Source organism: Ictidomys tridecemlineatus, chromosome 3 (genome assembly GCF_052094955.1).
Source record: "Ictidomys tridecemlineatus isolate mIctTri1 chromosome 3, mIctTri1.hap1, whole genome shotgun sequence".
Lineage (NCBI taxonomy): Eukaryota > Metazoa > Chordata > Mammalia > Rodentia > Sciuridae > Ictidomys > Ictidomys tridecemlineatus.
The window spans coordinates 96501331-96525780 of NC_135479.1; the positions used below are offsets into that span (position 1 = coordinate 96501331).

The 24450-nt window shown below is 40.1% G+C and overlaps 1 protein-coding gene across 10 annotated transcripts in view; it reads left to right on the forward strand.

The window, feature by feature from the left end:
* The window catches only part of Veph1 (ventricular zone expressed PH domain containing 1), a 251575-nt gene that overhangs the window by 104200 nt on the left and 122925 nt on the right, over positions 1–24450 (forward strand). For all 10 annotated transcript variants that reach the window (XM_078043502.1, XM_078043507.1, XM_078043506.1 and 7 more), the window contains 2 exons: positions 17006–17212; positions 23606–24003. In XM_078043502.1, coding sequence (XP_077899628.1) covers positions 17006–17212; positions 23606–24003 — 605 coding nt within the window. The remainder of the gene's footprint in view (positions 1–17005; positions 17213–23605; positions 24004–24450) is intronic.

The window sequence follows — 24450 nt, forward strand, 5'->3', positions numbered from 1 at the left end:
GTCCTCTCTGTCTCTAAGGGGTGCATAACCCAAGAAGAAAAAGAAAAGGTTGTAACCATCCATCCTCCTTGAAGTTGTGACCACCTCAATGGAAACAATTCTTGCATTAAGACTTTTTTCTCTTTTTTGTTCTCTCTGTATGGACTCAAAGAGGGAATAAAAAACCTTCCAAGATAAGCAGAAACTAAAAGAATTCATGACTACTAATTGGTTTCTCCAATTAGAAAAACATAAGCTAGAAGAATGAATTAAAAAACAATATCCAGCCAGGTGTAGTAATGCATGCCTGTAATCCCAGTGGCTTGGGAGGCTGAGGCAGGAGGATAGTGAGTTCAAAGCCAGCCTCAGCAAAAGCAAGGTGTTAAGCAATTCAGTGAGATCCTGTCTCTAAATAAAATACATAAAAGGGCTGGGGATGTGGCTCAGTGGTCAAGTGCCACTGAGTTCAATCCCCGGTACATAAATAAATAAATAAATAAATAAACCCACCAATGTCCAAGTGTATGTATGTTATTTGCAAGAGACTTACCTTACAGGCATAGACAGCCAAAAGCTGAAAGTGAAAGGATGGAAATTTATATACCATGCAAATAGAGCCTGAAAAGAAGCAGGAGTAGCTACTCTCATTTTTGACAAAGCAGATTTCAAACCAAAAGTAATCATAAGTGACAAAGAAAGTCACTTCATACAATACAACCAGAAAATATGACAGTAGTAAATATTTATACCCCAAATGTTAGTGCACCTAATTACATAAAATATACACTACTTGAATTTAAGGTTCAGATAAAACCCAGCACAGAATAATGGGTGATCTCATCATACCTCTCTCACCAATAAATAGATAATTCAGACATAAATTCAGTAAAGACTACTAAAAACTAAAAAAAATTATAAATCAAATGGACATCTATAAAATATTTCATCCAATGACTGATGAATTAATTTTCTTCTCATCTGTTCATGAAACTTTCTCCAACATAGAATATATTTTAGATCAGAAAGAAATTCTTACCGAACACAAAAAAATATATATAATAAGCATACAATTTCATGCATCTTATCTGATCATAATAGGATGAAGTTAGGAATCATTTTCAACAACAAAAAACTACAGAAACTATAACAAATGGAGATTGAATGATAGACTTTTGAATGATGAGTGAGTGATAGAAGAAATCAGGTAAGAATTAAAAATTAATAGAATCAAATGAGAGGAGTGATACAATATACCAGAACCTCTGGGACAATAGTAAGTTCTAAGAGGAAAGTTCAATAACTATAAGGGCTCACATAAGAAAATCAGATCTCAAAGAAATGACTTAATGAAGTATCTCAGTAATCTTGAAAAACAAAAACAAACAAATTACAAAAATAGTAATAGGAAAGAAATAAAATCAGAACTGATATCAATAAAATAGAGAATAAAAACTATGAAGGATCAATAAAATGAAGAATTTGGTTCTTTGAAACGGTGAACAAGTTTGATAAATCACTGGACAAACTAACCAAGACAAGAAAAGACCCAAATTGATTAAAAAAAAAAAATAGGAGAAATCACCACAGAAAGACATCACGGAAATCCAGAGATCATTTGGGTCTGTTTTGAAAACAATAAATTAGAAAATCTAGAAGAAATGGGCAAATTTCTAGACACATATGACCTGCTAATATTGAATCAAATGGACATAGAAAACCTAAATTAGCAATGAGATGGAGACAGTAATAGAAAGAACTTCCGACAGAGAAAAGCCCAGGACCAGGTAATTTTTAGCAGAGCTCATCAGACATTTAAAGAAAAGTTAATGCCGATACTTCTCGAATTATTCTATGAAATAGGAAGGAATGAAACATTTCCAAATTTATTCTATGAGGCCAGTATCAAGAACACATCAAGGAAAGAAAACTACATCCCAATATCCCTGATGAACTCAGGTGCAAAAATTCTTAATAAAACAATAGCAAATCATGTTTAACAACATATTAAGAAGAGTGTAAGTCATGACCAAGTTGGTTTTATCCCAGTGTTAAGTATTGTTTAACCTATGCAAATCAATAAAGGCAATTCACCACATAAATAGAGTTAAGGACAAAAATCACACATCATCTCAATAAATGCAGGTAAAACCTTCAACAAAATTTAGTATCCTTTCATGATAAAGAAGAAGAAGGAGGAGGAGGAGGAGAAGGAGGAGGAGGAGGAGAAACAACAACAACTAGGGATAGAAGGAACCTACCACAACATCATAAAGGGTCTAACAAACCCAAAGACAAAATCATAGTGAATGGGGAAAAAATTGAAGTATGTCCTTTAAAGTAAGGTAAAACAAGATAAGGATGTTCTCTCTTACCACTTATTTCAATATAGTACTAGATTTCTATCCAGAGCAATTAGGCAAGAGAAGGAAATAGAATAAAAGTGGGAAAGAAAGGAGTCAAATTATCACTGCTTTTAGATGATATGGTCCTACACTTAGAAGATCCAAAAAGAGCCACCAGAAGACTACTAATAAACAAATTCAGCAAAGTAGCAGGTTATGAAATCAACATACAATAACACTAGTAATGAATCTTCAGAGGAAAAAAAACCCATTCACAATACCTCAAAAAATATAATATAAAATGAGGTACTTAGAAATAAATCTAATCATGGAGGTAAAAGGCCTCTGCAATGAAAACTTAGAACACTGCAGAAAGAAAATAGAGAAAATAAAAGAAGATGGAAAGGCCTCCCATGTTCATGGACAGGAAGAATTAATATTGTTAAAATGGCCATACTATCAAAAGCAATATACAGATTCAATACAATCCTCATCAAAATACTGATGACAATCTTCACAGAACTGGGGGAAAAAAAAGTCTTAAAATTCATTGGGAAAAAATAAAAGACTCAGAATAGCCAAAACAATTCTAGGCCAAAAAAGCAATGTCAGAGGTATTACTTCAAATTCTATGTGAAGAGCTATAGTAACAAAAACACTGCTGCCGACACATGGACCAGTGGTACAGAATAGAAGAAACAGAGACAAACCACACAAATGTAGTCATCTGATCCTTAACAAAGTTTACAAACATACTTTGGATAAAATACAGCCTCTTTAACAAACAAATGGTTCTGGTGCAACTGGTTCTCCATATGTAGAAGAATGAGACTAGACCCTTATCTCTCACCCTGCACAAAAATAAACTCAAAATGGATCAAAGACCTTGGAATTAGACCAGAAACTATGCAACTGCTAGTAGAAAACATAGGGTCAACACTCCAGCACACAGGCACAGGGAACAACTTTCTCAATAGAACCTATAGGAAATAATGCCAAGAGTTAACAAGTAGGATGGTACCAAATTGAACATCTTCTAAACAGCAAAGGAAACAATTAGAAATGTGAAGAAAGAACCCACAAAACAGGATAAAATCTTCACTAGCTACTCTTCTGATAGAGGATTAATATCCAGAATATAAAAAGAACTCAAAAACACCACCAAAAATCCAAATTACCTTATTAATAAATAGGCAAATGAACTAAACAGACACTTCTCAAGAAGAAGTACATTTAGCCAACAAATATATGGAAAAAATGTCAACATCATTAGCAATTAGGGAACTGCTAATCACAACTACACTGAGATTTTATCTCACTCTGCTCAGAATGGCAGCCATCAAGAATGCAAACCATAATACATCCTGGAGAGGACGTGAAGAAAAAGGAGCAATTTTACACTGTTGATAGCACTGTAAATTAATATAATCACTATGGCAAATCAATATGGAACTTCCTCCAAAGAATAGGAATGGAACCATTCTATGACCCAGGTATCTGCTCTTCAGTATTTATCCTAAAGAACTGAAGTCAGCTTGCTACAGTGATCCACGCACACCCATGTTTATAGCAGCACGATTCCAACAGTGAAACTATAGAACCAACCATTCATCCAATCAAAGAAAATGAGACACACACACACACACACACACACACAATGGAGTTTTATTCATAAAGAAGAGTGAAATTATGTCATTTGAAGGAACATAAATGGGGCTTGAGAATATTATGTTATACACTAGTATGGCAGTAGGTAAAAAAGTGGATGTGTAACCGATGTGAATCTGCATTATGTATATAGGGTAAAAATGGAAGCTCATAATCCGCTTGAATCAAATGTATGAAATATGATATGTCAAGAACTTTGTAATGTTTTGAACAACTAATTTAAAAAAAGAAAAATAATCCACTTTAAGATATAAGGTTTTATAATAAAAAAAAGAGAGAATATTATGTTAAGGAAAATAAGCCAAACTCAGAAAGTCAAGATTAGTTTGTTTTCTCCCATATGTGGAAACTAGTGAGGAAAAAAGAAAGTTGGGAGAGCATGTCTCATGAAAATCAAAGGGAGATCAGCAGAGTAGAGGGAAGGGACTGTGGGAGACAGGAGAGGAGGAACTGGGAAGTGTGGGTGAACAATTTTGGCCAAATTACATTGTTACATCGTACGCATGTGTGACTATATCCAGAAATCCCACCATTATGTATAATTATAATACAGCAACAAGACTACGTTGAAAAAAATACAAGGTTTGAGTATGTGACCCAGACTAAGGAAGAATAATTTGTTTCAATGTGGCTGAAGCAAGTCCCTCGGGGCAATCAGGGTAGGCTGGGAGAATAAACTGAAAATTAGGTCAGAAGCAGATTATCACAGCTCATGTGCTGTGTCAGAAGCAAGGGGCTCGCTCTCTAGGCCACGTGGAGGCTTGGAAAGATTCTAATCCAGGGAATGCTGACAGCTCCGGCCACAGTAATTAGCAGATAGGACACATTTAATAAGTACTTCTTGACCCAAGAAACCGGTGACTGGGGAGTGAGTCCCACCAGGGAGCACGCAGTGGACCTGGCTGGAGCAGCAGGCCACGAGGCAGATGCCAGGATGCCGGTCCTTGCAGCCTCCACAGGCCGCAAAGGAGGCCTGGGCAGAGTTGGTGTCGGGAGCCTCAGAAGTCGGGCAGGTCACTGCCATGAGAAAGCACTGCATCCTGAGGAAGCCATCACCCAGGGAGATGGTGAAGCCAAGGGGAGCAGAATGGAGCAAAACCCAGAGGTCTCAGAAGAGGATGCCCAAGAGGAGGGGAGCCGTGTGGCAGGGCCTGGCCACCCCTGAGCACTGCGTGTTGTCTGACAAACACTGCTGCCGTCAGTCATCGCCATTGGCCAGGAGAAGACAAACTGCTCCTGTCTCCTCACAACAGCATAGTTTGGATGGAGCATGTATAAATCTATTGTCACCTGGTTCCATGTATAGATGCCCATATGCCAGGATTTCTCCATCTTGGTGCCATCAATACTCAGACTAGATAATCCATGGTGGTGGGGCTGCCCTCTGCATTGTGGAACATCTACCAGCAGCACTGACCTCTACCCATTAGATGCTGGTAGCCGCAGCCACTCTCAGTTGTGACATTGCCAAATGTCCTATAGGAGAAAAACTATCCCCAAGTGAAGAACTACTTCTGTCTATACTTACACCATTAAAAAAAATGGCATTTTCACAGATCCACAATGTACCCAGTAACAAGCTAGGCATGTCAGTGTCCAAGAGTCTGTATCAACCACAAAGGCCCTGATGTGATTGCTGAACTGTGGCGCCATCTGCACAGCTGAGGGAGGGGGGCATGTATTGTGTACACAGTCCAATAGGCCTGCCTCCTTCCACTGGCTGGCACCATTCAGGGAGGGCTCCAGCTCATGTCCTGACCACTGGGCCATCTGTTCTCACAAACACAAGGCTCTGAATGGGTGACACATATCTCTTAGATTATGTGTGTGTATGTGTGTGTGTGTGTGTGTGTGTGTGTGTGTGTGTGTGTAAAAGGTTTATACAAATGGAAAATATGTGAGAGAAGGATGTGACATTAGGCTACTGTCAGGAAAATTGATCCTTAGTAGCCCCAATCCAATCAGCAACAGTCAATTTTCTCATGGAAAGAATGTAGGAGATAAGTAGATAAAAGCAAAACATTTCACTATCAGAATTTGAGTCTGCATGTATGAGATCACATTTAAGTTCTCCTTCCTTTTATATTCTTTTGGAGAGTGGGGGGAGAAAGAGCAAAATTAAATGTGAAGAGATAAAAAGGTCACCGCCGTGGTCACCTCAGCCCCTCTCCATTTAGAGCTCTTCTCCAGGCAGTGCTCACTGTCAATCTCCTTCTGATGGACTGTAATTATTCTGTGGGAACCTCGAAATGCCAGTGTGGACAGCCAGCCTTTTGTGTCAACTGCTCATCCTCTCTGGGATGGTTGCTAAGGGTTCTGTCCCAACATCTCTTCCCTGAAAAGCCTTCATTGTGACCACGTAACTCCAGTCACTTTAATCTGTGCCCCCAAAGCAGAAAGGTCTAAGCTTTTGTCTCAAGCATACAGCACAATCTGAGCCTTATAATTAAAGGGAAAATGAATAAGTAAAGAGAGCCAGAAAGAAAATTAAAGATGATAAAATTCAAAACAGATGTCATCTAATTTACAAATCTGACACACAGCTCAGCAGGCCAGATTTTGGACTTCAGGCCAAAACTACAAGACTATCAAAAGAAAAACAATTAGCATCCTAGAGAGAATGAAAACCGAAGCCGAAGAGATTTCCTTGTGCCAAATGATCCTGAATAAACTGAGGGAGTTTTATAAGATGTGCCAGGTGAGAGCACTTGCCTTCCCTCTGTTCTCTGCTGTAAAAGAATCTTGTATATCTAAATAAAACCAACAGAGGCTCCAGGACAAGATGTTGTCAAGGGAAGCATTTACAATTTGAAATTAATTCAGGAGAATTAAAAGGGGTACAACAGCAATGTGACTTGATAAGAAGGTGCTGGGACAGGAAGAGATTTGCTCCTTTTGAAACTGGGAAAGCCCTATTTTGCCTGCTGGGCAGGACTTTGCCATTCTTAATCACTGGGCTGGTTGTCTGCCAGGGTCCCTGGAAGCTGGGGAAGGAGAGGGTGAGCTCCTGGCAATGGTGTGACTGGTGGTTACTCAGTCAAGTGACCATTCGCTAGAAGACACCTTTTCCAAATGGATGTGGGGCCAGGGATGCTGCGCTAATCAGGCACCCTCAGAAGAGGGCACTGTGCCTCAGGTCTCTCAGGAGGAGGTCAGGACCAGGCCCCACATGGGATAGGAACTTTGAGGGACTGAAATTGTGGGAAGAAAGTAGAGTTAGGGAAATAAAATAAAAGAATCCAGAAAAGACAGGGAGAGAGGAGGAACTACAGAGGAGAAGAGGAAAGGTCCCTGAATGCAGCCCCCAGGCCCAGTCCTGGTGCCCGGGCGAGGGCAGGGGTGACAACTCCCTCATATCTAGCTTTCAGACCCTGAACATAGAGGGGAAAAAAATCCTTACTAGAAAACCTTAAGATAAACCTTTCACTGGTTTAGGTTGGATTAGGTGGGTGATAGGTCTTCTGCAGTTTTAGTGGTAAGGAAGATCATGATGGTGGGATTTTTTCTGAGAATCATGCCTGAAAAGAAAAAAAGAATGGAAGATAAATTTAGAGTCAAAACCAATATGGTAGACGTAAAACTGACTTCAGTACAATGGAAGGAGATGACACAGGGAAAGAAAGAAATCAAACAGAGGGTGGGGGGAGAAGGAAAGGAGATGGAACAAGATTAAAATGTGCATGTGAGAATGACCTCAGGAATCTTTCCTCCTTGGAGAGCTCCATAATTTTGATCTTTCCCAAATTGCATGCAATGAACATCAAAAATGGATCCCATGGAGAGCCAGGGATTGGATTCAATGTGTGGTCCTACTGTGTGGTTTATAAAAACCCTTTCTTAGAAAAGTTATGTGAGACCTTTGTAACCCATCATTCCAGGATTTCCCTCTTGACATCCTAGAAATCACATTAGAACCTTGACACAGTCCCCAAGACACAGCCACAGAGCTGGAGAGTGGTGGCTCTTCCCTGCGGCCAGGACAGAAATCAAGAGGACAGTAGACCACCTTGTCTACAGCTTTGCAAAGAAGGTTGCTGTAAGTCTGACTAAGCTCAAAGCAGCCTCCACCCCAAGGCAGATCCTGTGGAAGGGACCTCGCCCACATTCTCCTTAACCCTCACAATGATAGTCCTTGAACACCCTTCAAGATTATAGAGGCTTTGCATTAAAGCAAAGCAAAGTAACTAGTAGAAAGGCAGGCACAGTAATGTTCTCTGCCCAAGCCCCACTCGATTTCTATGCCCGTGGCAATTTCTGGAGACTCAATGGCTAAATACCCAGGCATGAATTCCTTCCATTTCTTCCTTGAGCCTGGTCCACTGGATCTCAAATTTTCACATGGATGAGAGTTACAGTATTCACAGAGCTTCATATACTCTCAAGAGTGGCCTTTGCCTATTCCTACCAAAAACAGGACCCTGCTAACCTTTTCCACTACCTTCTAGAAGGCTCTCTTCACCCCTGTCTTCCCATGGGAGGCTGCAACTCTCTACAGCTCCAGTGGGTACCACTTGCCCTGAGGCCTCCCCAACCCATTCTTGCCTCTGTTTCTCCTTCCCTCTGGACCTGCTTCTGCAATCCCACCCGAAGCACTAACTCTCTTTGTGCTGTCTACTCTCTCTGCACTTGGAGAGCTGGTCTTCAGAGGATATGCAGTCTCTAAAGGGCTTATAAGAACTGACACTCTTATAGACAAGACGTATTTATACAAAGAGCCCTTTGAGGGTGTGGGAGTGAGTATCGGCTCAGGGAATATGCGCAGGTCGCTCGGAATCATTGTTTACAGCATGTGATGCTCTGGTCAACAGTGCCCCCTCTTAGGAAAATATTGAATGTCATTTGGTCCCACCAAGGTAACTTTTCAGAATGAAATCAGAGTTTTAATAAGAAACTAGTATATCCTCTCAATCTAGACAGGTGGTCACTTGTATGAAAAGAAAACCCTGAACAGAGAGAAAACCCTGGCAGCAGAGAGGCTGTTGTCAGTGCCCAGAGCATGGGGAAGGGTGGGCCAGCTCTGGTGCCTGCTTCTTCCCCAAGAGATTAAGTGTGACATGTGGTACCACTTAGTTCCATCTGTTGTCCTTCCTTACCAGCATGAGGGTGATGGGAGGTCTTGAGAGGTATTTCAGGAATTCCTTGATCAGGACCATGTGGGTGGGAGACATCATTATCAGCTTTGGAGACAGCGGAGCCCCAGGAGCCTCTAGGAGCAGCCAGCGACAGGAGGGAGGGGTGGTCCTGTGGAGTACAGTGCATTGTGGCTTCCCCAGAGCTGCAGGCCCCTTGTACAGAGTGCAGCGGTGTTCAAGGCGCAGGACAATACAGAAAAAGAACACAGGCTTCGTCAGGCTCCCATGGCCATCTGTCATAGTAACCACATTCATGTCATTTCCTGAGTTTTGAACATCCCTTCAGTCTGATTTAAAAGAAGATGCCAAAATTCATTTTCTAATCATCATGAAGGTGTTCCACAGGTTGTTGCTCGGACATAGTAGGGTGCAAGAATTCTATTACCAGTCAGTAATATGTGCTTCTTATTCTTGAGGTAGATTAAGATGCAGCCTGAGAGCCACACCTTCTGAGAGGCAATGTGGGTGAGATCCCTGGAGCTCTGGGACCCTTGCTTTTGATGCTAAGTTGACTAGTGACCCTCAGGCAGTTGCTCCACACCTCTGTACCTGTTTTCTCATCTGTGAATGGAATAGTAATAGGCCTGCCTTGCTCGATTGTGTGAGAAGTAATTTGTGTGCAGTAGATCCCCTTATCTGCAGTAGATATGTTCCAAGATCCCTAGTGCAGGCCTAAAACACCAGATAGTACTTAAACTAAATTTTTTATTATATACATATCTATGATAAACTTTAATCAATAAATTAGGCACAGTAGAAAATTAATAATTAATAACAAAATAGAATACAGAAATATTGTATTAACGATATACTGTAACAAAAGTTATATGAATATGGTTTCTCTCTCTCCCCCTCTCAGAATATTTAATTTTACTTTTTTATGTAAAAGAAGTCCTTTATGGCAAATCAAAATTGCCAACATCATTCTTTGGCTTATTCAAATCGCCAGCATCACTACTCTTTTTGCTTTGGAACCATTGTTAGGTAAAAACAGAGTTATTTAAACACAAGAGCTAAGATACCACAATGATTGGTCTGATAATCAGATAGCTACTAAGTAACTAACAGGCAAGTAGTATATATAATATGGACACGTTGAACTCGGGATGATTCTGCCCTTTGTGGAATGGAGCAGGATAGTTCACGATTTCTTCATGCTGCTCAGAATCTTGCTCCATTTAATACTTATGGATAGTTTGTTTCTGGAATTTTACATTTAATATTGCAGAAAACTTAAACCTTAGAAATCACTGAAGATGAAGGGAATACTAGTGCACTGGATTTAAAACATTGCCTGGGCACAGAAAGCCCGCAGTAAATATTAACTATGGACATTAGTTCTCTTTTCCAGGTGGATATTATAATAAATGAGTATACTTAGGCCAGAACTATCCACAGCCCAGTGCCCTTCTGAAACCAATATCTTACCAGGCTGCAACTACATTATTATAGAAATTGGAAACAAGAGAATAAGAGCTTAGAACTTTTATATAGAATCATATTGCTACAATACCCAAGTGTATGACCAGTACACATTCCATATCTTGTTCTATTCATCTCTGGAAATTTATTTTTACTGGTTTTTACAAAAATATTGGTCTTTGAAATATGAAAATTAAAAAAAATTGTTTACCACAAGCATTAGATCCTACACACAGTTTAGCCTGGACAAATCTAGAATGCTCTCCTATCTAACATTTCACTCCAAACTTTGCCTTGAGACCTAAAGGAAAGAGGTGTAATAAATAAAAGGTGAGGAACACACCCCATCTCAGCCATGCATAAAGTGTTGGAGGCAAGAGTTCCTAATATTCTTCATATTTATCAGAAGGCAAAGGTGGCTTTTTATGAAGACAGTGAATAGCCTTTTCTACAGGTAAATGCTGAGTTCTGGGTGGACTGGGAATAGGATCACAGGGTTTCCTGTGGGCTCTCTTCCCCACTCGGGCTCTGGTGTGTTTGTGACAACTTATATCCCTCCATTTCTGGGTCCCTGTTTCCACCTCCTGAAAGTGGTATAGGGGTCATATTGGAGGCGAGCACTGTGAGAAGGAGGGTCTAAAAGGAAAGGGACTATTTCCTTGTTCCTCTGGTGTCTCATGCGGAGACTGATGGTGTCCTGACTGCTGTCTGCTCACTGCCAGCCCCTTACCTGCCCCTGTTCCCTGGCAATGGAGTGAGTGGGCCTGGACCAAGAAGCACATGCAGCCAGGTGTGTGGTAACATCACCACCCATGTTTTCATAGTTTACAAAATGCTTTTGCAACTTGTGCCATACCCTGATGGTGTTTTGTTAGAATGGGACAGCCTTCTGTAAGGGCCACCACTCACCTAAGTGCTCATTGTAGACTCAGGGATCTTGGCTAAAGATTTGGGTGCACCTGCTAAAGCCTTGGGTGCGTTTATCAGTAGCAAAAATTAAAAAGGTACCTTTTCCTGGGGATTTATAGAAGCCCTGAAGCCTACCAACTCCAAATAATGCCCACTTGCTTTTATTCTCCTCTCCCCAGAGTTTCTGAAATTCTCGCAGCCTTGCCTCTGGAAGGGGATATGCCTCTGCCCTGCTGCACTTCAGACTGATCTTCCCTTGTCTGAATCGGTGCTTCTGGAGCTTGACTGTGCCCCTGGACACCTGGGGATTGTGCTGAAATGCACATGCGATTGATTCGTAGGCCTGGGGTGGAGCCGAGATTCTGTGTTTCCAATGGGGGCACAGCGGGTCTGCTGCTGCCAGCCTGGTGATACCACTTGGCACAATAGGGCCGTGGGCTTTGCACTTTTTCTCATGTCCCTTTCTCTCCCATGTTGGTTAGATGACTAAAGAGTAAGCACTGATCCTCTGCATTAGAGATGCAACTTCCTTGTATTGAGGCTCATGCTTCTAATTTCAGGAAATCCTCTCTCCATGTCTGCAGTTGCTCAGACTCATAGTTAAAGTTCAGAGATCCTTTGAAGCAACCATTTCTTTATCCTTCCTCTTGTCCCATGCATGGAGGCTCCCTCTCCTTCAGTACCACGCTCCTGACCCTGGGTAGGAAAAGCTTCTCTTCCAGGTGGGAGACAACCTGCACAGACCCCTTCTGTGTACCAAATGTCCACAGTAAGTGCAGTCACCCAGGGCTTTATCACTTGAATTTTTCACACCCATTCTATCAGGCTATCCTGTCAAATCCATTATCTTGTATAATGGTTTCAGCAACCTGGTGATGTGGTTATCATTAATCCCCTTTATATATGACAAGAAGTGAGTCTTAAGAGTCATAACGAGATTTGCCACATGGCTAACAAGCAGGAAACATGGCCCTCTTCGACCATGATCAGTCCATTTTCCCACAATTCTCTCCTTTTGAAATCTTTTTGGAAAATCTATGCACATGAAATAAACTGTGCAGACATTTCTTTTCAGTGAAGTTCTGCCATAGACATGATCCCATGTAACTGGGCACCTGCCACTGAGCAGGTCAGGGAAAGAGCAGAGCAGCCAGAACCTGGATTTAGCATTGTCCCTTCCCTGTGTGTCCAGCATGCCTGTTCCTGCAGCTCTATGCATTGCAGTCCCACAACAGATGATAGGACCAGGGAGCTGGGAGATCTTCTCTGTCACTCTTAGGATGACCAATGACCCAAGAAACTGCTGAAGAGCAAGGAAAAGAACATCCTAAGAATTTAGGCCTGCAGTGTGGATTCGGTCCATTGTGTTCTCCTACTTCTCTAACAAGCTCAGCTCTGTAGGAGTGCACATCCTGGACATGGATCATAAGCCAAGATTGTCAAACATTAACTAATATTATTTTTCTTTGATTAAAGGAGCCAGGAAGAGAGGCTGCCAATCTCTCCACCCCTGCCAGCTTTTTAGTCTCATCTCCCTGCTTAGTGAGAGCAGCGAGCTGCCCAAGGGCCAATTTGTTTCTTAGGGGAGTCGAAGCTTACACAAGAGGGAGGTAATTAGGCCTCCCCCTGGGCATCCCTAGAGGTACTTTTAAAACTTTACTTTGGCAAGAGAGACTGAAAACTGTTCAGACTGGAAATCATCGGAGCCTCTTGTAATGTGGCGTGTTGAGTTAAGGCCAAGTTAATATTTAGGGGATTATAGAATGCTGGCAATGATTTCTGTAAAATTACTTCTGGAGTTAAAAGTGACAAATGGAAAAGAAATAACAACCCCCTGCATGAGCCCCACCTTCGGGCCCTGGGCTCCCAAGCCAGTACCCGCAGGGCAGGGATCCAGCAACACAGGCACCTTCACGTCCAGTTTTGCGCTGCATGTTTGTTTAGCTCCAAGGAAGGCCTTTGTTTTTTTTGAAGAAATTCTCCTTTGCTTTATTTTTATATTATATATTAAAAGGGAGAAGGAAGAAGCTGGAAAGGTTTATTATGAGCCCAATTCTTTTATCCAACACTTCCTGACCTTCCAACCTACTGGCATCAAAATGTGTCCTACCTCCCCGCTGCAAAGCCCTGGGCCAGGTCCTAGTGGATCAAGGGCCTGTGGCAGAAAGTTCTCCTCAACCATCTTGCCTGGGCCACTCCTCAGTACTACCCCTGTTCCTGGCCTCTAGGCACCACAGACTCTGCATGACCACCGCAGGACAGTGTGTGTAGGAGAGCCCTGTGCCAGCCCTGCCCAAAGGCACCCAGCTCCAGGCAGAGGTCATTCCTCCCACTTTACAGCTCTTTCTCCTTTTTCTTATTTGCTCCCTTGCAGATTCCCCTCCCCTACTCCTACTTCTCTCATTTTTTATTTACCAGAATATATTGTGCTGCCCTTCATCCCAGATAGGCCAAGAGAGATGGCCCAAACCTTCAGGCAACTGGTAGACCCCAGGAGGCAGGGCATCTGGTAGACCTCAGCATATAGCTTCAGATGCCTTACTCTTCAAACACTGAGGTGCCTAGCTGTGTGTGGCAAGCACTGTGAAGAGAATAGTAGACACAATGAGTAGCACAGGGCTCTGTCCACCATGCCCCAAGGGTTCTCTTCAGTATGACACTGCCAGATTTAATAAATATATATAGAGCATACTGAATTTCAGATAAAGAATAAATAATTTTTTAAGAATATTTTAGTAAAGTATAATGATTTTAGTACAGTATATTTTAGTATGTTTTAAAATATTAATGAATATTAATAAACCATAAAATGCATATATACATATAAATATGACAAAAGTATTAAGATACATGTATTTTTATTTTACAAAATAAATATAAATAAATAGATACAGTAATATATACAATAAATATTTTAAGATTAAGAAATACATTTAAGCATATTTGTTCTTTGCCTGATGCCCAGAGGTGACTATGTGTTTTGTATTTCACTCTAGCTGTACCCTGACAGCAACTCCCTGTCCCTCAAGGGGTCAGTGTGTGCCTAGAGATAACCTATAACTTCTCTGGTGCCCTGAATCTGCTCAGGAGGAAGCTAACAGGCAATTGAGGATGAAGGGAGGCTGCTCCCAGCTACTAGCATCTGACTAGCATAGGCTCCAGCTCTTGGTAACCAGCACCTGATAAGAAGAGATGCAGGCAGGGAAGGGGACCCAGTGACATTCTCCCCAAAGCCTCATGCAGGCATTTTCCAGGGTCATCAATTCCCTCCCAGGTATGGAGTCACACCTGTTGGGGACCACTGATGTTTTCTGCTCATGTTAACACATGACTTATGAAGTTCTCAAGGGTCTGATGTCATAAAAACAGCCAACAACAGTGTTAAAATCCGTCCCAGGCATGTTGTGTGCCTCATGCTGACCCAGCATTTGATCTTCCCAGCAGCCTCTGGGTCAAGTACAGGTGACCATTACCCCATTTCACAGGTGGTGAAACTGTTATGAATAAAAAGCACTAGAGCCTGAACCCAAGGCCTCATGCATGCCAAGCATGTGCTCTACCCCAAGTTACATCTTCAGTGCAGAAACTTTTTAAAAATTGTTAAAAGTTTATAAAATTAAATTATATTGGGACATTTACTATAATCATACAAAATTTGAAATTTTTTGGAAGACAATGAAATTATTATAACTGTTGTTATAGCCCAGAGCTTTATGGATAAAGGATCATAAATTCATGAGAAATGATTGCTCTAAAAAATTTATGTGTTTTGAAATGAAATATAGTATGTAAAATCATGTATATTATTATACCACATATCATATAATGCTTAATATCTGACATAGAACCATTAAGATATACTGTGTGCTCTACAAATTTTTCAGTTTTAATGATCACAGCTAAGGAAACTCTTTTCATTTTGAAATAACTTCCTAGGAACCAGAAAAATATATTTGGTGACTATTTATGGACTAACATATACAAAAAACAAAGAACTTGCTCCCAAATTTCTTAAGAGGATTCATTGAACTTTGAAAAATCAGCCTAGGTAATCACCAAGGTGTATACCATACCATCCACAGATGGCACTGCCTTGGTTTCATTTGCAGTAGGAGTAGAGGTCCAGCTCCTGGAAGCCTCTGGGCAGAAGCTCTCAGAACTTTCCATCTGCCATGTGTCTTCTGTTTTAGCTTTCCCTAATCAGCAGTGCTGTTAAAAAAAAAAAAAAAAAGTTTCTTTGTCACCTCACAGGTACTATGCCAGGTGTACTTTGCCCCTTAGGGAAAAAAAAATAACCATATTTGAAAAAACTAGGATGTCTCTATAATTCTGGGGTCCTTTTTCTCAACATCTAGGAAAAGTACTAGAGAATTAAATAAATGCAAACAGACAAACCAAGGAAGACTTCGGGCCATCTTCCTGAATGCATTGCTAGGGTTTATTATGTGAAAAATTAAACAAATGTCTGGTCTTTGTCTCGGGGTCACTACTCCTAAGATGCCTGGACTCTTTGGAGCAATGCTTTTGTGTGCCCTGAAAGCACTGGTGGCTGCAGCCCTGGGCACTTCTACAGCGGATGACCTCACAGGCCAGGCAGGACTTCAGGTGGGCACTGTCAGCCCACCTCTGGGCTCTGCATATGTGGTGTCAGAGGTGTGGAGAACAAAGGCTGCTGACTTGACCCTTGCTCTTGTAAGGAAAGAATGAACTCATGTGTTCTGATTGACAGTTGATCCTTCAATAAAACTTGAAGCAGCTCCAGGATGCAGCTCCAGGACGGCTCAATGTTAAGAGACAGGTAAAAGGGTTAGTGCTGCTCAGAGGAGCAGAGAGCAGAGACTTGTTTCTGTAGCTAGTTTGCAGGCTCTTTCTGTCCAGCTGAGGTGTGTTTAGCCCTCAGAGGGCTCCAAGTCACACACATGTGACCCCGCTTCAAGGAGGCAATTTTAATGACCCACAGAGTGGTTTATGAACTCTGCTGTAAGATGCATTTGGAACTGTTAATGTCATCATGGGAAAATCTCCATTTCTTCACATCATAAAATCCAGAGAGACTTTTCTAGCTTAGAAGGTGAAAGAGTTACATTACTTTCCAGAAGATTAACAAAGCCGTGAGTTTAAGGAGCCTAGATGAAATTTTCTCATTCTACCAATTTTAGTACAAACATGTTGGCACATGGGAATTTCCCCGGCAATTCCTGGCATGAACTTCATACAAAAGCCTTACTTTTGGAGAATTTCTATTCATGGGAGATGCCCATTAAAAAAAAAACTGCTTTTTGTTCTCTGAATCCTTCAAGAAGCATTTCTAATACAGAATTGACACCATCACTGATGTTTCTAAACTTCCTGAAGAATAAGCTCTCTAGAAGCAATTTCAAAGACCTAGAACCATAATAAGAATTTAATAAATATTTGATAAATGACTAATGAAAAAAAATCATCCAGCAAAGTTTTCAGTTCTGAATAAGAGGCCATTAAACAGAGGGGATCACTGTTGGGAAGGACACAGCTGACCAACATCTAATGCAATGGTTTCTGTTCCTTTAACAGAAAAACCAGCACTGAAAATGGATTCCCTGAGAAACCGGGAGAAGCCAAGCTCCTGGGACCTGGAAACGAAGACCAGGACAAACTCCAAGTTAAAATCCAGGCTTTTGAAGACAAAAAGCTTGCTGAAGGTAGTGCCCCAGGCTCCATCAGAAGACACAGTTTGGGCCAAGTTTCTAAGGAAGAAAGAAAAAATATCAGATTTAATAGGTAAAAAATTCATTTGGTTAGTTTCTAAGTGTGCACCTCATGTTTGGTATGGGTTATCTCTTTATGCTGTTCAGGGTACTTTTATGTCCCTTTGACCTATAGTCACACAAAGTTCTGTCCTCTCACAAATGCATATTATCCACAGTGGCCTCAGTATTCAGGAGGCTCACTATTTTAATTGAGCAATATCAATGGAAGAAAAACCTATGGTTTGTTTATTTTTATAGTTGAATTTTTAAATTAATTTTTTAAATTTATATATGACAGTGGAATGCATTACAATTCTTATTACACATATAGAGCACAAATTTATCATATCTCAGGTTGAATACAAAGTATATTCAAACCAATTCATGTCTTCATACATGTACATTAGATAATGATGTCCATCACATTCCACCATCATTTCTAACCCCATGCCTCCTCCCTTCCCCTCCCAACCCTCTATCCTATCTAAAGTTCGTCTATTTCTCCCATGCTCCCCCTCTCTACCCCACTATGAATCAGCCTCCTTATATCAGAGAAAACATTCCGCATTTGATTTTTTAAGATTGGCTAACTTCACTTAGCATTATCTTCTCTATCTCCATCCATTTACCTGGAAATGCCATGATTTTCTTTTCTTTTATTGCTGAGTAATATTCCATTGTGTATATATGACACATTTTTTATCCATTCATCTACTAAAGGGCATGTAGGTTGGTCCTACATGGTTTGGTCCTACATGGTTAGCTATTGTGAATTGTGCTGCTGTAAACATTGATGTGGATGTATCCCTGTAGTATTCTGTTTTTAAGTTCTTTGGGTATAGACCAGGGAGAAGAACAGCTGGATCAAATGGTGGTTCTGTTCCCAATTTTCCAAGGAATCTCCATGGAAAATGCCATTCTGACTGGTGTGAGATGAAATTTTAGAGTGGTTTTTGATTTGCATTTCTCTAATTGCTAGTGATGATGAACATTTTTTTCATATATTGTTGATTAATTGTATATCATCTTCTGAGAAATGTCTGTTCAGGCCCTTGGCCCATTTATTGATTGGGTTATTTGGGTTTTTTTGTTTGTTTGTTTTTTGGGTTTTTTTAGTATTTAGCTTTTTGAATTTTTTATATGCCCTAGAGATTAATGCTCTATCTGATGTGTGAGGGGTCAAAATTTGCTCCCAAGATGTAGGCTCTTCATTCACCTCACAGATTGTTTCTTTTACTGAGAAGAAACTTTTTAGTTTGAATCCATCCCATTTATTGGTTCTTGATTTTAATTTTTTGCACAAAAGAGTCTTTAAGGAAGTTGGGGCATAATACCACATGATGGAGATTAGGGCCTACTTTTTCTTCTATTAGATGCAGGGTCTCTGGTTTTATTTCTAGATCCTTGATCTATTTTGAGTTGAGTTTTGTGCATGGTGAGAGATAGGGGTTTAACTTCTCTTTGTTGCATATGGATTTCCAGTTTTCTAAGCACCGTTTGTTAAAGAGGCTATCTTTTCTCCAATGAATGTTTTTGGCACCTTGTCTAATATAAGATAATTGCAATTTTGTGGGTTAGTCTCTGTGTCCTCTATTCTGTACCATTGGTCTACCAGTCTGCTTTGGTGCCAATACCATCCTGTTTTTGTTACTATTGCTCTGTAGTATAGTTTAAGGCCTGGTATAGTGATGCCACCTGCTTCACTCTTCATGCTAAGGATTGCTTTAGCTATTCTGGGTCTCTTATTTTTCCAGATGAACCTCATGACTGCCTTTCCTATTTCTATGAGGAATGTCATTGGGATTTTGGTCAGAATTGCATTAAATCTATATAGTGCTTTTGGTAATTTGGTCATTTTGATAATATTATTTCTGCCTATCCAAGAGCAAGGTAGATCTTTCCATCTTCTAAGGTCTTCTTTGATTTCTTTCTTTAGGGTTCTGTAGTTTTCATTGTATAGATCTTTCACCTCTTTTATTAAGTTGATTCCCAAGTATTTTATTTATTCATTTATTTATTTATTATTTTTTATTTTTGCAGCTATTGTAAATGGGGTAGTTTTCCTCATTTCCCTATCTGAGAATTTGTCACTGATATACAGAAATGCATTTGATTTATGGGTATTAATTTTATATCCTCTACATTACTGAATTCATTTACTAATTCTAGAAGTTTTCTGGTGGAACTTTTTGGGTCTTCTAGGTGTAGAATCATATCATCAGCAAACAGTGCCAATTTGAGTTCTTCTTTTCCTATATGTATCCCTTTAATTTCTTTTTGTCTGTCTAATTGCTCTGGCCAGTGTTTCAAGAACTATGATAAATAGAAGTGGTGAAAGAGTGCATCCCTGTCTTGTTCCAGGTTTTTTAGAGGGAATGCCTTCAATTTTTCTCCATTTAGAATGATGCTGGCCTGAGGCTTAGTGTAGATAGCTTTTACAATGTTGAGGTAAGTTCCTGTTATCCCTAGTTTTCTAGTGTCTTGAACATGAAGGGGTACTGTATTTTGTCAAATGCTTTTTCTGCATCTATTGAGATGATCATATAATTCTTATTTTTAAGTCTACTGGTGTGATGAATTACATTTATTGATTTCCATATGTTGAACCAAACTTGCATCCCTGGGATAAAACCCACTTGATCATGGTGCATGATCTTTTTGATATGTTTTTGTATTCTATTTGCCAGAATTTTATTCAGAATTTTTACATCTATGTTCATTAGAGATATTGGTCTGAAGTTTTCTTTCTTTGATGTATCTTTGCCTGGTTTTGGAATCAGGGTGATATTGGCCTCATAGAATTAGTTTGGAAGTGCTGCCTCTTTTCTATTTCCTGAAATAAATTGAAGAGAATTGATATTAGTTCTTCTTTAAACATCTTGTAGAACTCAGCTGTGTATCCATCTGGTCCTGGGCTTTTCTTGGTTGGTAGGCTTCTGATGATGTCTTCCATTTCCTTGCTTGAAATTGATCAGTTTAAATTGTGTATATCATCCTGACTCAGTTTGGGTAAATCATATGACTCTGGAAATTTGTCAATGCCTTCAATACTTTCTATTTTATTGGAGTACAGTTTTCAAAATAATTTCCAATTATCTTCTGTATTTCTTTAGTGTCTGACATGATATTTCCTTTTTCATCCCATATGTTAGTAATTTGAGTTTTCTCTGTCCTTCTCTTCATTAGCATGACTAAGGGTTTGTCAATTTTATTCATTTTCAAAGAACCAACTTTTTGTTATATCAATTTCATTGATATCAGCTCTGATTTTTATTATTTCTATCTTCTACTGCTTTTGATGTAGATTTGTTGTTCTTTTTCTAGGGCTTTGAGATATAATGTTAAGTTATTTATTTGTTGACTTTTTCTGCTTTTAAGGAATGAACTCCATGCAATGAACTTTCCTCTTAGAACTACCTTCATAGTTTCCCAGAGATTTCGATAAGTTGTATCTGGTTTCTCATTCACCTCTAAAAATTTTTAATCTCTTTCTTGATGTCTTCTGCAAACCCTTGTTCATTCAGTAGCATATTATTTAGTCTCCAGGTGTTAGAGTAGCTTTTTAAAAAATATTTTTAGTTGTAGTTGGACACAATATCTTTATTTATTTTTATGTGGTGCTGAGGATCAAACCCAGTGCCTCATACGTGTAAGGAGGGTGCTCTACCACTGAGCTATAGCCCCAGCCCTAGGGTAGCTTTTATTTCTTATTTTATCATTGATTTCTAATTTTATTCCATTTTCATCTGATAGAATGCAGGGTAGTATCTCTACTTTTTGTATTTGCTAAGAGCTACTTTGTGGCATAGTATATGGTCTATTTTAGAGAAGGATCCATGTGCTGCTGAGAAGAAAGTGTATTTGCTCATTGAAGGATGAAATATTCTATATATGTCAGTTAAGTCTAAGTTATTGATTGTATTATTGTGTTCTATAATTTCTTTGTTCAGCTTTTGTTTGGAAGATATATCCAGTGGTGAAAGAAGTGTGTTAAAGTCACTCAAAATTATTGTGTTGTTGTCTATTTGACTCTTGAACTTGAGAAGAGTTTGTTTGATGAACGTAGATTCTCCATTGTTTGGGGTATATATATTTATAATTGTTAAGTCTTGTTGGTATATGGTTCCCTTGAGCAGTATGTAGTGTCCTTCTTTATCCTTTTTGATTAATTTTAGCTTGAAGTGTACTTTATTTGATATAAGGATGGAAATCCCTGCTTGCTTTCATAGTCCATGTGAGTGGTATGATTTTTCCCTTCAATCTATAGATGTCTTTTCCTATGAGATGGGTCTCTTTGAGACAGAATATTGTTGTATCTCTTTTTATTTTTCTTTTGATCCAATCTGCTAGTCTATGTTTTTTGATTGGTGAGTTTAGGCCATTAACATTGAGGGTTATTATTGAGACGTGATTTGTATTCCCAGCCATTTCTGTTTATTTTGGGTATTTAATATAACTTGGGTTCTTCTATGATTATATTTTTTAGTGTAATCCCTCCCTCTGCTGATTTTCATCATTGTTTTTCATTCCCTTTTCATGGAATATTTTGCTGAGGATGTTCTGTAGTGCAGACTTTCTAGTTGTAAATTCTTTTAACTTTTGTTTATTGTGGAAGGTTTTTATTTCATCATCAGATCTAAAGCTTAATTTTACTGGTTATAAGATTCTTGATTGGCATCCATTTTCTTTCAGAGCTTGGTATATGTTGTTCCATGATCTACTGGCCTTGAGGGTCTGGGTTGAAAAATCTACTGAGATACAAATTGGTCTCCCCCTATATGTGATCTGATTTCCATCTGTTGCAGATTTTAAGAATCTATCCTTATTCTGTATGCTAGACGTTTTCATTATAATGGGCTTTGGTGTAGATCTGTTGTAATTTTGTACATTGATGTCCTGTAAGCCTCTTGTATTTGCTTTTCCAATTTATTATTCATGTTTAGTAAATTTTCTGATATTATCTCATTGAAGAGATTGTGCATTCCTTTGGTTTGAATCTCTGTGCCTTCCTCTATCCCAATAACTCTTGGATTTGGTCTTTTGATGCTGTTCCATAATTCTTGTTCTGGTTCATGGTTTCTAACTATCTTCACTGTGTGGTCAACTTTATTTTCCAGATTATATACTTTGTCTTCATTATCTGACATTCTTTCTTCCAAGTGATCTAGTCTGTTGATTATGCTTTCTATTGAGTTTTTTATTTGATTTATTGTGTCCTTCATTTCAAGGATTTCTGGTGGGTTTTTTTTAAGAGTCTCTATCTCTTTCTTAAAGTAGTCTTTTGCTACCTGTATATGCTCTCTTATCTCATTGTTGGAATGATAGTTTTTGCCTGTATTTGCTCATTTAGGTCATTCTTTAATTCACAGATCATTTTAATTATGAACCTTCTGAACTCCTTCTCTGACGTTTCATCATGGGTTCTGTTATTGTAGTGTCCTGGTTTGTTTGGGGCACTTTCCTCCCTTGTTTTTTCTTGTTGTCTATGTGCCTTCCTTTTTGTAGCATGGATCTGAGATATTACAGTTTCTACCCTATATTCTTGTAGTACCTGTGCAGAGTGTCTATACCTCACCTTGATGTTGGGCTTCCAGGTCCTGCTGGTGTCCCTCAGTGTATGCTACTGCTACTAAAGGTGATGGTGGCAATAGCCAAGGTAACTGGAGATAATAGTTAAGGTGCCCCAAGATGGAAGAATGCCTTACAGAGATGGGGCTGAAAGGGTGGGCCTCCCAGTCCCTTTGGGATGCCTGCTCTGAGAGGCAAGCTGCTTCCAGGCCCTGTCTGTTGTCAAAAAGTTAGGGGTTACTGTGTGGGGAAGGCTATGGCAATGACCGCAGTGTCCCAAGATGGAAGTGGGTTAGGCTTGGGCTCCCAGGTGTGTATGGCGGGGGGGCGAACTTGGACCTACCCTAGACCTAGGTCCCATGCAAGTCAGTGAGGGCAGATATGGTCCAGGTCTGACCTCCTGCAGTAGTCTGCTGGTCAGAAGAGGCAGTCCTGTGCTGGAGGCTGGGCTCTGGCGGGTGTCTGCTGGTGGTGGGGAGGACCCCGGCCTACTGTGCCTATGGTTTATCTTCTTAAAACACTTTTTAATATAGATTTGCCACACTGAGAACAGCTGTCAGTGGCTTCTCTTGATTTCTGGTGAAAAATCAAAAGTGACAGTAGAGATGAATAAAAGCATGAAAGTCTACCATTTTCCACCCACTTTTGCCATGAAATTGATTTTTAAACCTTAGTGTTTGGAGCTAGCTGAGATTTTCAGAGGCGAAATTGATTACATAACCTGATGCCTGTGGTTTTCCAAGCCTGTTCACTGTTCACACTCCAGAGGGTGCTACTTTTTGCCCCAGAATTGTTCTTTTCCTTGCTGGAGAGTGGCAACTCAACTTCTTTCACCATTTTAACTTTTATATCCTAGGTCAAAAAGCTTGGCTTTCCACACTGCACTCACCAGGGGTGTGAGTTCAGATGACGGGGAAGGAGAGGAGCCTGCAGGGATCCCTGGCAGCCTCTCCCTTTCAGAAATAGCCCCCTTCAGCCAAGGAAGTGACAGGTTGCCCCTGAAGATGGACACTGTCGGGTCACAGCCAAGAAATTCCTCAGCTTCACACCCAAGTATTTTACACATAGCACCTGAGGATTTGCCAGAAATGGTTAAGGAGGACTTCCAGGAGGAGACTTCGGAGACAACCAGGAGTCCTGTGGAATATCAAGACAAGCTCTACCTGCACCTGAAGGAGAACCTCGGTAAAGTGAAGGCGTACGCCACAGAAATCGCAAGAAAGATTCCAGTCCCCGACCAGTGCACCATCGAAGGTGAGTGCTTTGAACTGCCCAAACCTCAGAAAGGTCAGGAGTCACTGGAAAGTAGACAGAAACCTCCAATCGCACAAATTGTCAGAGCCTTTTATGGGTTTTCTGCAAAATTGATCATTTGGAAAATTCCTTTCATTGTTTTAATTACTTTTTTCCATCTTGTTGATTCCCATTTGAACCTACATAGATACACCTTTCTGCATCTTTGTGATACATTGTGTGTGGCTTCCTGTCCCCAGCATACAGAAAAACCCTATGGCCTTAAAGCAGGCTCTGGGTAGGGCCAGGCTGCAGAATCCCACATTGTGGGTGCAGAGAAGCTGAGCATAGCCCTGAGCGTGAGCTCCAGATTTTCCTTGCATGTCCTTCACTCATCTACTACTTAAGACACCGAATAGATACCATCCTCTTGAGCTCTTGGAGATCAGAATAAAGATGGTTAAAGCA